Source organism: Equus przewalskii, chromosome 17 (genome assembly GCF_037783145.1).
Source record: "Equus przewalskii isolate Varuska chromosome 17, EquPr2, whole genome shotgun sequence".
In the NCBI taxonomy this organism is placed as follows: domain Eukaryota; kingdom Metazoa; phylum Chordata; class Mammalia; order Perissodactyla; family Equidae; genus Equus; species Equus przewalskii.
The window spans coordinates 54,283,794-54,300,987 of NC_091847.1; the positions used below are offsets into that span (position 1 = coordinate 54,283,794).

At 34.2% G+C, this 17,194-nt stretch overlaps 1 protein-coding gene across 3 annotated transcripts in view; it reads left to right on the plus strand.

Annotated features, from left to right (window-relative positions):
• Nucleotides 1-17,194, plus strand: part of MTX2 (metaxin 2) — a 59,186-nt gene that overhangs the window by 20,460 nt on the left and 21,532 nt on the right. For 2 of the 3 annotated variants that reach the window (XM_008533053.2, XM_070580261.1), the window contains exons 2-3: nucleotides 3,473-3,520; nucleotides 4,519-4,565. In XM_008533053.2, coding sequence (XP_008531275.1) covers nucleotides 3,473-3,520; nucleotides 4,519-4,565 — 95 coding nt within the window. Of the gene's footprint in view, nucleotides 1-3,472; nucleotides 3,521-4,518; nucleotides 4,566-9,412; nucleotides 9,451-17,194 lie in introns of all 3 variants that reach the window. The other variant, XM_070580262.1, reaches the window with a different exon arrangement.

The following is a 17,194-nucleotide window of genomic DNA, read 5'->3' on the forward strand; positions in this document are numbered from 1 at the left end:
GTGAGTCATGAGATTTTATTCACTATTAAAGTTACTCTGTGGTCTAAAACATTTTAGGTTGACTGAAGTAAAACTAGGAATAGATGAAAATGTTATATTATTGTTTTAAAAAAATTTTTCTTTTTAAATGTTACAGATTTTTAACGTCTGTTGTCAGCACTATAATATTAAATTCTCAATCTCCCTCTCTTTTTACACATAGTCAGGAGCAAGGGTGGATATTGACCTGTCTGACCTTGGAAAAGAGGAGTGAGGAAGAAGTTGTATTTTTGGACTTTGTTTTTCACATAATAGGCATTCTCAATAAAAAGGCCTTAAATAATGTTACCTAAACCAAGAAATAGGCTTTGCACTGTGTTATGTGTGGATAATAATGTTCATGATTCATGGAATTCTTGTGAAGGCAGTTGCAGCAGAGCTCATTTCCTAGAACGATGTCTCCATGGTTGATTCGTAGATCCGCTGCCAGGCCGCACAACTTAGGATTTTCACTTTTGGCCCTCTTATCAAATAACACACTAGCCAGTTCTTCTCCCGTGTCATGCTTGAAATGTAGTTATTTGAGCTGTTCATGTAGGCAGTGCACTAAATTAGTGGTGTTTTTGTACTCTGAGCTGCTCATGGGTGAGATAGGCAGCTGGTCATTCCCTGCATCCTCTAGCATTTTTTGCCTCCTGGTCTGGATGTGCTGGAATTCCAAGCTATGAAAAAACATGGTTATAGAGGTTTATATCAGCCTACTTGCCTTCTCTCTTTGAAATAGATTCTATTTGTGAAGATAACATGAGACATTTATGCAGAGTGACTTTCTCAGAATTTATTTTCAGTAATAATTTCTGAGTTGGAGCATAGTGTGTATCTTGGATCAAGAAAAACATACTCCCTTCACCCCTGTTTCCAACTTTAGGTTCTTGATAAGACAGCTTTAGTGTTTGTAGGCAATTTCTTTATTCTTATTTGCAGTCAGGTAATACGTTGCAAGATTTCTTTTACTTTCACATATGTCTGTTGTATTAGATCTGGAGAATCCATGGGGTGATGATGAGTTAACTTTTAACTGGGATTACTGAACACATAAATTGCTGTTCATGTGACAACTCTGCAGTGTTGCAGAGTAAGTGAAGTAGCTTCTGATTTATCAAAGAACGCTTAAATTGTATTCAACCTATATTTAATGCTGTTATTCCATTGTTTTGAAAATTTGTGATCCGTGTCTACTATGTACACAAAACAGCTAAGCAAATGTTAAAATTACCAGAATGTTTAATTGGAACACCCCATTACTTTAACATAGTTGATAATATTAAATTCAGTAAAACTTCGATTAGCTAGAATGTTTAGGGAATAGAGTGGTAGGTTTAATCAGATATCCCTTTTCTTTCTTTCCATGCACAATTAATGAACACCAACTATGTGCAAAACATGGTACAGTGTGGCATACACAGATACGTGTGATACATCTGTACCCTCAAGGAACTTAGTTTCAATATGTTTGAAATTTTTGTAAATTTTATTCCTATGCTTTATTGTTTAATAAGATTAATATAATGCACATAATTGAATCTTTGATGATGTAGGGTCTTGTAACAAATGAACCTTGTTGTATTGTTTCTCATATAGATGTAAATGGTGTGGGTGTGCTGACCATACAGTTTATCCTAAAAGGTTATTTTTCAGTAATTCGCTGATGTCAGCTTGTTTTTGTTTCCATGACTTTTATTTTAAAAACCGTTACACAGGTTAATTGGGTTCTTTTTGAAATTTTACTTTGTTAAAAAGCTTACAGTAACATATAATAAATATTTAGTTTCACTGCCTTTTTGGTACATGAGTTGAAATTCAGTAGCCTTTACATATATGTGTAATATCGTGGGTAACAGCATACAAAACTGTGTATGATCCATTATTTGCTTTACGATTTCATGGTATTGTCCCTAAATATGAGTTTAATTTTCTGTAGCCCAAACCAAACCAAAAGTAGCATTTAGAATTTATAATACTACTACCATGTTTTTCTTTTCATTTTAAAGTGTAAATAAAAGCAAATTAAGGGGTTCCCCCTCCCCAGGACTCTTTTAGTGCATCTTAAATACCTGTCTTAAGAAAAAAATACTTCACATATAAATTTCTTTTTTAAAAAATCAGCTAGAATTATATATTAGAAAAATAATTTGTTGCTGTGTCACAGAGACTGGATTAGTTTAAACTTAAGAATAATACCAATTATTATCAAATGTCATATATTTAATTTACTCCCTTGCTGAGAGCAAATGTAGTACTGTGTTAGAATTGGTGATTCTGCTGTTTTGTGGCTTTTACAAAGAAGAATTCAACAAATGATACCCTGTATATTCTCAGTGGAGGCATTGCTTCTTAAGTGCAGTTGATTAGACAAAATTCATATCTAGTGCTTTTCCCAAGCACTGGTAGGTTGCTAATATTCTCTTTGTAACTAGTCTTCTCTAGCTGAGAGGTTGAGAATCAAGGTCAAGCTTGGCTTCAGGCCTAAAATTAGCTTTGCCAGCTTTGTTTCACATTTTAAGTACTTATTGCTTCATTGTGCTGCTCCTCTTTGTTTTTGTGGGGTGGTGGTAGTGGGGTCAAGGCATTGAAGCGTTCTAGAATACAACAGGGTTCCTCTGTATATTTAAATACTGCCAGCTTATAAGGAAATGTGCACAGCCTGATCCATTTGATTCCTTCATATAGTATTCTCTGTTTGAAAATTTACTTTGTTAAAACTTTACTGTAAAATATTATAAATATTGTTTCACTATTTTTTTTTATAGTGAATGGAAATTCAGTATCTTTTTATATGTATGAGTAACATTTTGTATATGTCTTTGTTTGACGGAGGCTAAAGGAACAGTAGCATTTAGGGTGTTTTATTTTTTAAATTCTCACCTTTTTTTTTAAGTATGTAATTTTTGGTTTTTTTGGTGAGGAAGATTGGCCTTGAGCTAACGTCTGTTGCCATCTTCCTCTTTTTTTTTCCTCTCTAAAGCCCCAGTATATTGTTGTATATCCTAGATACAAGTCATTCTAGTTCTATGTGAGATGCCACCGTGGCATGGCCTGATGAGTGATGTGTAGGTCTGTGCCTAGGATCCGAACCAGCAAACCCCAGGCCACCGAAGCAAAGCGCCTGAACTTAACCACTTGGCCATGGGGCTGGCTCTTAAATTCTCACTTTTGATTGGGCAAGATGTTCTTCACCTCCTCCCCATAACGAAAACAAACCCACCACCAAACAGTAAACCAAACATGCATTTAAAACAAATTATCTAACCTCCTTATATAGATTACCACAGAATCTAAGGTAGGTTGATTAGTTGCCGTATTTCAGGTAATCTTGGCTATTGGCTCTAAATGCTCCAGGCATTAATGTGTATGTGTATGTGCTTATTAATTTGGTTGGTCATTGATATGTTTTTGCCCCATGTGCCTCATTTTCACTACCTTGTTTCCACAGCTGCAGAACCTTGGCCTGAAAATGCTACTTTATATCAGCAACTAAAAGGTAGGTACTTGTTCACAATTAAAAATGGCTTTATATCAAAACATATTTATTACCACAAAAAGCCCTCAATAATATAACTGACTGCAAAGAGAACATAAGGCATAAAGAAGGGATTCCCTTGTATAATTTGTCTAGCAGATTTTACCTAAACTTGTGTCTGCCAGTGTAAACCAACTATTCATGGCCTATAAGGTGCTTAGTTTATTATTGACTCATTATATTGGCTGCTGTAGGCAGTGCAAAATGATGTGGTTGCAGGAGCAGTTGGCAGATTTACTGCGCCAATAGCTGACACAGCAGATTTTTGAAGTCCTGTGGTAAAGTGGGCTCTCAGTAAAAAGGAACTGTTAAAATGTATAGGCTAGGATGGTTCAGGCTCCCTTTAGCAGCTCTTCATATATCATCAGATCACATTATGGACCCCATTTGGGGCTCAGCAGCCTGCTACAGTTGTCAGAAGACTGCAAAATAATGAAGACTAATAGGCAGCAGCCCTAGTCTTCTAAGCATGGAATTTTTATTGCAGCGAACTTGTCATCTTTCTTTTGTGTGACAGACCTAGACACACTGTGCAATATTAACTGCAAGCTGGTTTGATAGGATTTTGAATGCTTTTACTTTTAACTAGAGAGGTTTGAGCAGAGACTGTTTTACTTAATTTTAATGAAAAGAAGAGGAATATTTCTTGAAAACCAAAAGAATGAATTTGTTTTTAAATGAGCCATTTTACTTACATATTGTTGATAAGATGCGATAAATGATCAAATAGTTTTAGAGGAAATAGTCTTCTTCCACCATTATTTACATAACATGATAATTTAATTAAAATTAAAATTACACAATAACATTGATATAGAACTTCATAATTATATTAGCAAAAGGCTATAACTTTTGTTTTGAAAAATAGGAATAGTTTTTAAAAACAAAAAATTTACAAGTGTATTTTACTTGTTTAGCAATCGCACTTTTGACTCAGACCTTTTGTTGTATTTCCCCAGGCGAGCAAATTTTGCTTTCTGACAATGCAGCTTCTCTTGCTGTGCAGGTAAATATGTGAATAATTTAATAATACTTTTTCACTGTGAGTTGCAATTATTTTTTTCCTCTCCAGATGGTCTGATACAGTGTGCTTAGAATTTTTCTGTGTGATTTTACATAATCAATATAACGTCTCTTTGTGAAGTATAATTTTATTATGTAATATTATTCAGTTAATTGTTTCCAGTAGATGGAATAAACATAGAAACTTTCATTGTTCATTCTGTTATAAAAATCACTAGGTGCATTCTCTTTCTTAGTCATTGTTTTGCTTTTGGCTAGATATGATGGTATTGATTATGTGGGGTGATATGTTCATTTATGGACACAGAATTAGTTTCTAACTTATTTGTGAAGATTTATTCACCACGTATTTTTAAGCATCATTCTCTCATTGTACTCGTTCTAGCCTTAATCCATTTGGTAATCCTGAAGCAGACATATTCTTCTCTAGCCATTCCTTCTATATTTATTGATTACATTAGTGTCTATTATCCCCAAACCACTTATTGAATGCAGTCGCCCTTCAAGTTGTATATCACAGTTGTGTAATCCATAAAGATTAACGGCCCTATAAACTTTAAACTGCACTGTAGGAAGAATAGGATACATGGGGATTGTTGGCTTTAAAAAAAAAAGGAAATGTTTATGTAGATTATAGAATTAAAATTATTGAAACATTTTACATATTTATTTATTTAGTTTGAGTCATAAAGAGGATTTTATTGTGCAGCATCTAAAAGATAACTTAAAAGAGAAATCTAAGACATGTGACATTTATTGGAGGTGAGACTGCGCGCTTCTTGAGCACAGAAAGAAAGGGAAGAAAAGGAACTGTAAGCTTTTGCTGTATTCTTGGTATGATGCTAGGCACTTGGTCATCTCATATATTTTTTTTTTTTTTAAAGATTTTATTATTTCCTTTTTCTCCCCAAAGCCCCCCGGTACATAGTTGTATATTCTTCGTTGTGGATTCTTCTAGTTGTGATATGTGGGACGCTGCCTCAGCGTGGTTTTGATGAGCAGTGCCATGTCCGCGCCCAGGATTCGAACCAATGAAACACTGGGCCGCCTGCATCGGAGCGCGCGAACTCAACCACTCGGCCACGGGGCCAGCCCCTCATCTCATATTTTTTTATTCAACTTTATGTCCTCTGGGCTTAATAACTATGTCTGGTACATAGTGTGTCGTTCAGTACATTTTTGTTTTGCTTAAGGCAGGAAAGGGGAAAAGAGGGAAAGAAATGTGTTTGGACAATAATTTATTTGTGTGAGTATCTATGAGTATCTTTACGTTTCTTTCTTTTAGAAGATTTATTTTATATCCTTTTACCAAGAATATAAATTACGTTTATTTTATTGATTTACTTTTATTTTTCCTTTAGGCGCTAGTATTATCACTAGTGTGTTTTCTTTCTTATGTTAACTTTTGAGAAGCAGAAATTCTCAGTTGGTTATTATGCAACAAATACAGACTTTATACTGCTATTTATTAATCTTTTTTTTTGGTAAGGGAGATGGAATTTAAGTTTAGCTTTCAAATACTAATAACATTGTGCCTAGCATATAGAATGTACTCAGTAAATGTTTGTTGAATGAAGAGTTTGTAAGTGTGGTAAAAGCAATTTTGCCTGACTACTGATAGCACAAGTAAGTTATTTGCTGTGTACATATAAAATAGTATTTTCAATCTTTATATCTTTGAAAAGATATTTTCAGGGCACAGTGAATATTTTAGTTGAAATACTAATTCTTAACTCTTTTTTTATTGCCATTTTTGGAATAATTGTTTCAGGATCTGGTGAAAGCTATAGCACATTTCTCCAGAAAACGTTCCATTGCACACACACAAATAAAAACGCATCCAGGCTGTTCTGCATATGGTTTCAGGAGGTTTACTGATCTCCCTGTTGGAAGCTTTTTGGGGATCCCCTATGAAGAACCCCTAAAACTAAAGAAGAGTAGTTTAGGAAGTACTAAAGTCATTTTCACCAAATAGGAAGGTATTTTGGTAGGAATAGACTGGTGGTTCTTAGCTGAGGGAGATTTCTCTCCCACAGAGGACTTTTGATGGTGGTTAGACCTTTTTGGGTTGTCACAACTGCTTTTGGCATCTAGTGCGTAGACACTGGGGGTGCTATTAAAACGTCTCCCAGTGCACAGGACAGTCTCTCCACAGCAAAGAATTAGCCAGCCCCAAATGTAAATAGTGTCAGTGTTGAGAAACCATGGAATAGATGGTTTAACTAGTTTTCAGTACAAAGCAAGACATCAGTATATCACTGTTAAGAAAAAAAATTAACATCTTAAATGATCTCAGAAATAGATGAAAAAAGAAATCTTAGTGTGTGTACTTTATTTAGCAACTCTTTTTTATGGTTCCTATTAATTTGCTTTCTCACCATAGCTTCTCAAGTGCATAGTTGCAATTAAAAATAAAACCAGAAAAAAAGAACCTTTTAAAATGCAGAATTTTACTTTAACCTTTTCAATTTGTTTGTTATCCTACATATGTCACTTAGATGATAAATTAACCAGCATATATTAAAAATTCTTGGACTTCTTCAATATGCTTTGACTTGACAGCTGATAGTAGCCATGACTATAAATGTGACTTTTCCAGATATCTGATGTAAACTTTATGGAGTAATTTTCTTCTATATAGTGGACCAGCATCCGTTCAGAAGAATCAGTTAAATATATAAAATTGATCAAAACAATGTGACAGGTATCCATAAACTGGATATTTTCTAGAAGATACCAGATATCAAGCATCAGATATTTTAATAGTTTACCAGTTAAGCCATCAGAAAATTTATCATACCACATAGACTTGGCATTTATTATACCCCTGGAACTAAATGGTTAAATCTTTTTTGATTAAAGGAACCTGTATGATTTCAGTTTAAAAGAAAATAAATTTTTTCCCCATGGCGGTTATTTTCACTTAGATTTGCTTTCCTTCCCTCGTCCACAAAGTATTGATACTGCCTGAAGTGTTTGGTCATAAAATAATCTTGTATGTCGAATATGGTGAAGTATTAGTGTGGTGTTTTCTCTGGTTCTCATGAGCAGTGTGTGCATATATGTATGTATATATAGCAGTACACACACATATACACACACACACACACAGTATTTTACATACAAACACAGAGCTCTTCCATTCCATAATAATTCCACTTTGAAGGACTTACGCTTGTATTGATTGGGAAAAGAACTTTGATAAGAATTCTCTGTGATAATAATTCTACTCACCCTTGAATCTAAAACAACTGTCCAATAGATACATAATGTATATGATGTTGGCCGCATATGTAGTTTAAAATTCTGTAGTAGTACCACTAAAAAAGTAAAAAGAAACAGGTGAAATTAATTTTAATAATACATTTTATTTAACCCAATGTTTCCAAATATTATGATTTTAACATGTAATCAATACAGAATTTATTTCTGGGCTGTTTTACATTTTTTATATTAAGTTCAAAATCTGATATTTTTTTACACTTAGAGTACGTCTCAATTTGTGCAAGCCGCATTTCAAGTGCTCAATAGCCACATGTAGCTTGTGGCTCTTGTATTGGACACACATGTCTAGAAATACAGTATGAGCAAATACACATGAACTCCACAAGTTTTCCACAAAAAATGTTTTATTTGGTTTTCTTCAAGAAGTTTATGTCTTTACTGATTCAGTATGTGCTGGGTTTTTTTTATTTTTTTTATTTTTTTTTAAAGATTTTATTTTTTCCTTTTTCTCCCCAAAGCCCCCCGGTACATAGTTGTGTATTCTTCGTTGTGGGTTCCTCTAGTTGTGGCATGTGGGACGCTGCCTCAGCGTGGTCTGACGAGCAGTGCCATGTCCGCGCCCAGGATTCGAACCGACGAAACACTGGGCCGCCTGCAGCGGAGCGCACGAACGTAACCACTCGGCCACGGGGCCAGCCCCGAGTATGTGCTGTTTTTAATAGCAGATTCCACAAATGAAATGGGCAGTTGCTCTCTGTTCCAAATACAGCATACCTTCAACATTACTCTTTGTTTCAAATCTCCTCACCTGTAAAATGGAGATAGAGTAGAAGCTCTCCTCTTGGGCATTACACGGATTGAAAGTGTTAATACATATAAAGCACTTAGATAAGTACCTGGCATATTGTAAATATGCAGTGAATGTTGGTTATTATTTCCTTCTCTCCTGATTCTTGACAGAAGTGCATATAATCAATGTCAGCAGGAGGAATGAAACTTGAGGGTTTGTAATGCCTAAAAACACCAGAATAATTAAAATATGTGTTAGGTGTAAGAATTTTTTGGACATATTTGAATTTGTGTGAGCATTAATAATTTTTGTAATCATTCTTAATTCTGTACCTAAAAAATGTTAATGTTATATGCTTTAATTCAAACAAAATATTTTAATAATACTGAATAAGATTTGTCTTAAAAGTGAATATTTATTGGATGCTTTTATTGTATAAGGCAGTCTACTGAGAGCTTTTATGTGAAGTATCTCCTTCAGTCCTTACCGTAATCCGAGTGTAGGATAGTCTTACTAACCTCATTTAAAGGTGTGGAAACTGAAGCTCAGGAAAGCTCTGCCCAAGGTCAGAGCCCACTGCCTGTGGAGGTAAACAGGCAACAGCGGCATTGGCTGCGTGCCCACTGTGTGTGCATCGCTGTACTGAGCACCTAATTCTTATTAACTCATTTAATCCTTACATCAGCTGTATGAGGTAGGTGCTATTATAATCTCGATTCTGCAGATAATGTTGGAGTAAGAACCACGATAATAACCCTAGTTACAGTTTACACAGCACTTACTCCATCTGCAAGGTCTTGTTCTATGTATTTCAGGTATTGTGGATAATCCTCACGCACAGCAGCCCTGTGAGGTAGGTAGTATGATTATTCCCATTTTACAGATTAGGAAGTTGAGGCAGAATGGTTAAGCACTTGGCCCAAACTTACATAAGAAGGGTGTGGCAGAGCTGGAATGCAAACCCAGGGAGTCTGAGTCGAGTGTCCACACTCATAACACTTTGCTGCGTATCAGTTCAGTGCAATGATACAGATCTTTGAATGTTCATCCAAAAATCAGTGGCCCCTTAATTCAAACATCATTTCTGACATGTCCTAGTAAATTGTATCTTACAATTTATAGATTACATTAAGATGTGAAAGATAAACATGTTTCAGCTTTTAGGTCTTTGAAATGTGATAGACAATCTTACCTATATTATGAGTTATTGTGAAGCTCAACTTAGGTAATAAATGGGACTCTTGAAAAAGGTGAAATAAGTACAGATACAAAATGATATTTGAATGCTTAATCAGTGCCTATTTTTATTTCAAAGATTTTATACATATTTTGTGAATGTCTTTATATAGTGTAATGTTACTTTCTATGAAGTTTTAGAAAGGATTTTGTTTAGTATAAATAAAGCCAATTTAAAAAGAAATCTGTTTTCCTTTTTTATATGTCTTAGTCTCAATACTGTAGAAGCTTAATTATTGAATACATTTTTAGAGAGTGTCTCAAACTGGTAATCATTGTTAGAATGCTACATGAAACAGTAATCTTACTTTTCACCTACTCAGTATTTAATTAGTTCAAGTAAGAATAACATTTAAGCTGAGATTAAGAGGAATATCCTATTCCATTTAATATTCTCATTTTTTGTTACCCTTTGTGAATAAATACTTTATCTCTAAAAATGAAAGGGAAGACGACAGGAAAAAAACTATTTTCTTTCTGTTGAAAATGTATCATTAAAAGAAGTCGTCATTTTTATAGGCCCCATTAATGCTGGGCCGTGAACACTAACGTCAGATCTGCTGATAAATAGTTAGTTGACCCTTGCTTTTTCCTTTTAGCAAACGATGCTTTTTAACGTGGACGTATTAATTAGTGGTTAAATGGTAATATCCGAATGTAGTGATTGGGGAAGAGCAGGAAGGAGGAGTAGCTCTCTCCTTTGGGACTGCAGGTCAGTTGTTGCAGTGGAGAAACAACTGTGATTATGAAAATACAGCCGCTGTAAACTTGCCGTGTCATTATGTCATTCAGATGGGCACAGTGGACAGCTTACCTGCAGGAGTTTAGAGGAAATGATTTTGAATTTTCAGTTTGGTTAGATACGTTTTTGCTTTAAACGAGTAGTTCATGGTCGTATGCAATTTTTAAGTGTCAGTTTATACCTGATATAAATGCAAGTAGGATGACACCAGTGGATATATTTTACTAGAGAATTAATAGAATACTATTTTATGCAACACATTTTAAAAATTGATACAACTTTCCTAAAGTTTCATAAAATGTAAAATTTTAGTTTTTTGGAGTCTGTTCATTTCTCCCACTTTGATCATCCTGTGCAAAATCAGGCGTCTTTCTGTATTCACTTTTACAGGATTACGAGAAGGAAAGGAAAGCTGAGGAGGAGAGAGAGTTTTAGGGAACATTTATTATGTAAGGGGACTAGGAAAATCCTTTTCGGTATTTTAAATGAGCAAAATGGAGGCTGCAGATGTTTCCTTAATATCACTGAATTTAAATTCTTCAGATTGAATGTCTTCTATTACATCACCTTTTGTATACCAGAAGTATTAAAGCATTTTCATGATTCATGCTTATAGTATCTGGAATGATTTAAATATGTAAAATGTGATCTTTAGAAAAGATAACTGTGAACTTAAATTGCAAACAGAATTTAGCAGATTAAAAAAATTGTCAGTATTAATTAATATTAATCCCTCAATACATAAATGGTATGCTGTATATAAAACATTTAAATTGGTCTTACGGGATTTGTGAAAATGAAGTATATTCTAAATAGAATTAGGTGTCTGTTAGAGTTGTCATTTTAGTAATTAGTAAAATAATATAAAATGGTTATACTGGGTAATGGTTTGCTAATATAAGTATCTATTTAACTTAGCAAAAATTCACTCTTGTGGTTCTGAGAGATTGCAGGTTAGACTATTAACCATATACTTTTCTGTCTAAAAAGTAAGTAGCAAGCAGGATTTCAAAATTTGTTGCTGTTAAACAGAACAATAAAGACATAGCAGTAAGATGAAAAAAATGACAGTCTATTTTTAAACAGAAAAAGGCTAGAATTCTTCATTATTAGATATACAGTATCAACATAATCGATCCAGCAGTGTTGTATTTGAGCTGAAAATACACTTAAATTTGAGGCCACACACTACCCTGTGTGAGCGAAACATCTTTCATATAGTTCTAGGATGAAATTACCCTTGAATGAATAGCATCTTCATTTATCTTCAAACATCTTCTGTGCTTTTAGCAAATCTACTCTTTCAACATTTTACAACAAGAATTACATTATACCAGAGTCCTTCTGCAGCGTGAAATAGATTGGTTTGGAAAATGAACCTGGCTTTGCTATAAATTACATTCCCAGGTACAAAGAAATTTGTTATTTTGTTTAAAATAGTCACAGATATAATTAAGGTCTTAATTTATGTTAAACTACAAATATGGCTATTACTTTAACTGGATTAGGAGCTTAATCTGTCACTTCAAGAATGATACCTAACACTTTTCATTTGTAACCTTAGGTACATTATTTCAATTACAGGGTCTGCAGCTGTTTGATATAAAAAATGAATTATTTTGTAGATAGATTTGTTCATAGTTTTTAATTTTAAAACCTGCCTTTTCAGTAAGGTGGAAAATAATTCTTCGGTTGTTGTCACAGATTTTCCTTTGTGTCCTGGTAAAACAAGATATGGAATTAAAATTCAGAACCATTTTCATTTCATGCCCTGAAAATGGCATTGCATGCTTTAGAATATTCCTTAGTGAATTCTTACATAAAATATTTCAGATTTAATTATGAAATGAAAAGAAGCTTTGTCCTACAGAAGCAAACCTGAGGTCTCCCAAGGCTAGCTTTACCTGGTTGGACTGAAAATGGATGATTCCCTGTCTAGAATTTGGATACCTTTGTTAATGTGATTTACATACATTTAGAAGCTATGTTTATAATCCTTTAGATTCCACTATATTAATCAGTATAAAACACCTAATCTTTTAAAAACTTAAGTACAATTCTTAAAAATTTTGAGTTATTTTTATATTTTTATTGGCAAGCAGTGTTGATTTTATTGCTTAAGTGCAATTAAAGAGTACTGTTATGGGGCTGGCCTGGTGGTGCAGCAGTTAAGTTTGCATGCTTTGGTGGCCCGGGGTTCACCAGTTTGGATCCCAAGTGCGGACCTACACACCGCTTGTTAAGCCATGCTTTTGCAGGCATCCCACATATAAAGTAGAGGAAGATGGACGCAGGTGTTAGGTCAGGGCCAGACTTTCTCAGCAAAAAAGAGGAGAATTGGCAGCAGATGTTAGCTCAGGGCTAATCTTCCTCAAAAAAAAAAAAGTATTGTTATGTATTTAACTTGTAAGTCAAGTTAATGTTCATTTTGTTTTTGGAATAAAGAAGAGGAAAGAAGATAGTTGGTGCTGCTCATTGGTTAACGATTCAATATTGTGTTACCATTAGTTTATTAAAATGAAATAAATATATGTTATATCCCTGCCATCTACTATTTAGCTTATCCCAAGAATTTTAAATTTGGTGGAGTTTTTTTTTGCTTGTTTGTTTGCTATTGTTATTTGTCTCAGTTGAGAATATTTATTTTATCTATAAATAACAAAATTTTAAAGCGTTTATCATAGGAGCTCAGAAAAAAAGTAGTTCCCTTTCTTTACTCCCAAATTGTTCATTGAGTGCCAACTGTGTGACTGGTATTGCATTAGGTTCTTGGGTTACAAGAATTATTCTTACTGCACCTTCGACTATTTTATAACTCTTTTGCTTAATTTGGACCCTACAACTTATTTTTATTTATATTTAATTCTCACAGGAAAAGATTGTTTCTTTTCCTGTACTGGTTATCTTTCTTGTTGCTTTCTTTTTGAACTTGATTTTTTTGTACAGCTGTCAGATGTTGATGTATCTAAAATTGAGTCAAACATTCCAAGAGTAGTATTCAGGTGAGAGTTGTATTAAGTAAGGAAGGTCCTCTTCTCTGATGGGATCTCTCTTCGTATGTACTCTTAATAGCATTTCGTATTTTTGGTAACAAATTTGCTCTATTTAAAGCTGTTTATGCTTACTGAATTTTGGTTTCTGATGACTTCTGCATAGCTAATTTTTTTTAAGTTGAATTCCTGTACTGTTTTGTAAAAAGTTATCTGCTTATTGGTATTTGTAACTTTATTGATTTTTGAAAAGACCTCCGAATTTTACAGGAGTTGCATCCAACTTTTTAAAACAGTGAGCTTTGGGCCCATAAAATAACAGAATGCTAATCTTTTTTGTTGCTTACTGGTTTTCTATGAATTTAGGTATATTGAGTGTTTATTATTATGAATATCTGTAGCTTATTCATTAAGCAGATTATTGAGAATCTGTTGTATGCCAAGGATAACGTAGTGGACAAGATAGAACATGGTCAGTGTGTACTAATGGAGCTTATGTTATGGGGGGCAGGCCTTTTTTCATTTCATTTATCATTTTCATCAGTGTGTGTGACTTTGAAGAATTATTCATGAAGTAGACGTTTATGTCAATATGAAGATATCTTTATTCACTTGTTAGAAAAGATTTTATATGAGATATTGTACTGAAAACATAGGAACCGTATATTTAGTCTTTACATTGTTATTCTTTAAAAAAGTGCTTTTGATTATGGTCTCTTATTTATCCTTTTACTATCTGGAGATTTTTTATCACAGTCTACAATTTTATAAAGAAATATAAATTATAGTATATAATTATTATTTACCTTTTTCTCTTAAGGAGGTGTTAAAAGGTAATAAAATAAGTGAAGTCAGCTTTCTTTTGAAGTTACTAAGGTTAAATAGTCTTTCTTTGCGGATGAATAAATGAGTATTTATTATTACTACTAATTTTAATAACACCTTATATTTATTCAACTGCTATGTATCAGATGGTGTATAAAGTGTTTTACATACAGTACCTCAATTAATCTGCCTAATAAATAGGTTTCATTTTAGAAATGAGAAAGCTTATGAGATAAAGGAACTTTTCTCAAGCTAATGCAGTCCAGCCATCGAGATTCCACTTGGAGACGTCTCCTAGGAGGCTTCTGCTCTATTAACTCCTTACTGTTCTAAACTGGCTCTTAAGAATGAGGTGGAGGATTCTCATTTTTTGAAAGACACTTCAGTTTTCCACTTAAATAACTTGTTTCTTAAATCTGTACTCTGTTAGGATCCATTAGGTTCTGCTAGGGCACTTTACCAGTGACAGTTAAGGAGTGGGAATGTGCTGATGGTTGCCCATTATCCTGCAGGATAATCAGGTAAGGGAACAGAGTGGTACGGCTTATGATTCAGCAACATTCAGTCATATTACTCTAAATCATAGTAAGGACAGCATCTCAGTGAGCCAGCATCCTTCCAGTGCATGTAGTGACTGGGGCTGGCCTGTTGTTGGCTGGCTGTGTTTCCGTTCAACCAGAGTTGATTTTCACCTTTTCTGAACTGAGCATTTTTTTATTACTTTTTTTTTTAAAGTATAGTGCAATTAAAACAAAGGATATATGATCTTTTAAGGTTTTTAACGTTGTAGATTCTATTCTCTTACTCCTGTCAGGAACCACCATATTTATTGTTTTCTGTAAAAGAAATGGATGACTTTTTGGCTTTAAATTTAATTTCACTGATCTCCCCCACACCTCCACATTTCTTTCTGGAATATTGTTAGTTTATTTCTCTGGGAATAATGACTTGAAGAAACTAGATACGCATAGTATTTGAGATATTTTGTTTTGTTTGATTTGCTTATTAATGTTATTCTGCTTTCCTACTTATATTAATTATAAGACTTGCATGCTTATTTTAAATCTCCTCAATATTAGGTCATAGTTGCTGAGATTTTAAATGACTCTTGCTGACAGTAGCTCCTTCCTGTGTTACTTCTCAGTAAATATTTCAGAAGATAGTACTGCTCTTATTAGATGACTTCTTAGCTTCTTAAAGCTTCTTACTTAACCAGGTAGTTAAATTGACTCTTCACTTTTTAAACTTGGTAATCTGTTAATGCAGGGGATAGAAACTACCAAAGATAAAAACTGTCCTTGATTGTGTTTTTATTCTGTATAATATCTGTAGCTTTACCCTTTTCTTCACGCCTTGATATTACTTACCTGCAGGAAAGTGTTGACAAAGATTATATTGATTTGTAGGTACTTCTGTCACCTGTGTCCACAAGAGATGGCATGGCCTTCATGCTTGGGCTTCTCAAGGTTTCAATAGAACCTGCTTATCTGATTTCAAAGCATATAGTTGTACCTTAGCAACTCTAGGCCTTTGAAAAGAGCAGAGTTGTCTGCTTTTCATTTCCTGTCAGAAGTCTAAGAGAGAAGTGATAATTAGAGAAGATCATCTAAAGACTCCTGAGTCCCCTCCTCCCACCAAAATGTGATCATTCCACAGTTTTTCCTATTTTGATAAATGACAATTCCATCTTTCTAGTTGTTTATGTCAGAAACTTTGTCATCTGTGGAGTCCTCTCTTTTTCTTATATCCACATCCAGTTATCAGCAAATCCTTTTGGTCCTACCTTAAAAATATAGCCAGAATCTGACTTCTTACCACCTCCAGCACTCCCACTGGTCCAAGCTTTTATCATTTCTTGCCTGAATTATTGTAAAAATCCTCCTAACTAGTTCTCCTGCTTCCACCCTTCTGCTCTTTACCATCTAATCTCTATATGTAATCCTTTATAATAAAAAATCCTGTTTGTAATCCTTTAAAATGTCAGTCAGATTCCAGTAATCCGCAGCTCAAGACCTCCTAATGACTGTTCATCTCACTTAAAGGAAAAGCCCAAATCCTTAGAATTATCTGTAAGTCCTACATGATCTCTTGGTTGTTTCTCTGATCTCATCTCTTACCAGTCACTTCCTTACTTCCCCATCATCACACTAGTCTTGTTGCTGTTCCTCAACACCCCGGTTGAAACGCAAGTCTGCTTCATGCCTTTGAACTTGGACTGCTCTTCTCTTAGATATTTCCATGGCTTGCTCCCGAACTTTCTTCAGGTTAATGCTCAGATGTTACCTTATTGATGAGCGCTTATCTGACCACTCTACGTACAATAGCAATACCTTCGTCCTGCTTTGTATTTGTAAGTAGCTGGAATCACCATCATATTTTCTGGTTTATTTCCTTACCATCTGTCTCCGTTAGACTGTGAACTCCATGAAATCTGAGACTTTATGTTCACCTGCTCTATTCCCAGTGCCTAGAAAAGTCCCTGATATGTACTAGGTACTCAATAAGTATATATTGAGTGTGTGAATGAATGAATAAGTGGTTTCTCTTCATTCTTCTAGATATTCAAAATCATATCCTCCTATCAAGTTAGTTCATAGGAAGCTATGCATTGAACCAAATAAATTAGCCTTTTGCAGGCCTTATAGAGCTATGTTTTAATGTTTTGCTTTAGGCCTTTAGAAGAGAAATCACATAGAAAGCAATTCTGCGTTTGTTGTGTATTGTCTCGTGTCATTCAGTAGCTCTTATAGAAGATTCCAGAGGAGAAACGTCTTTTGGAATTTAGTATGAGAACTTCAGTTGAG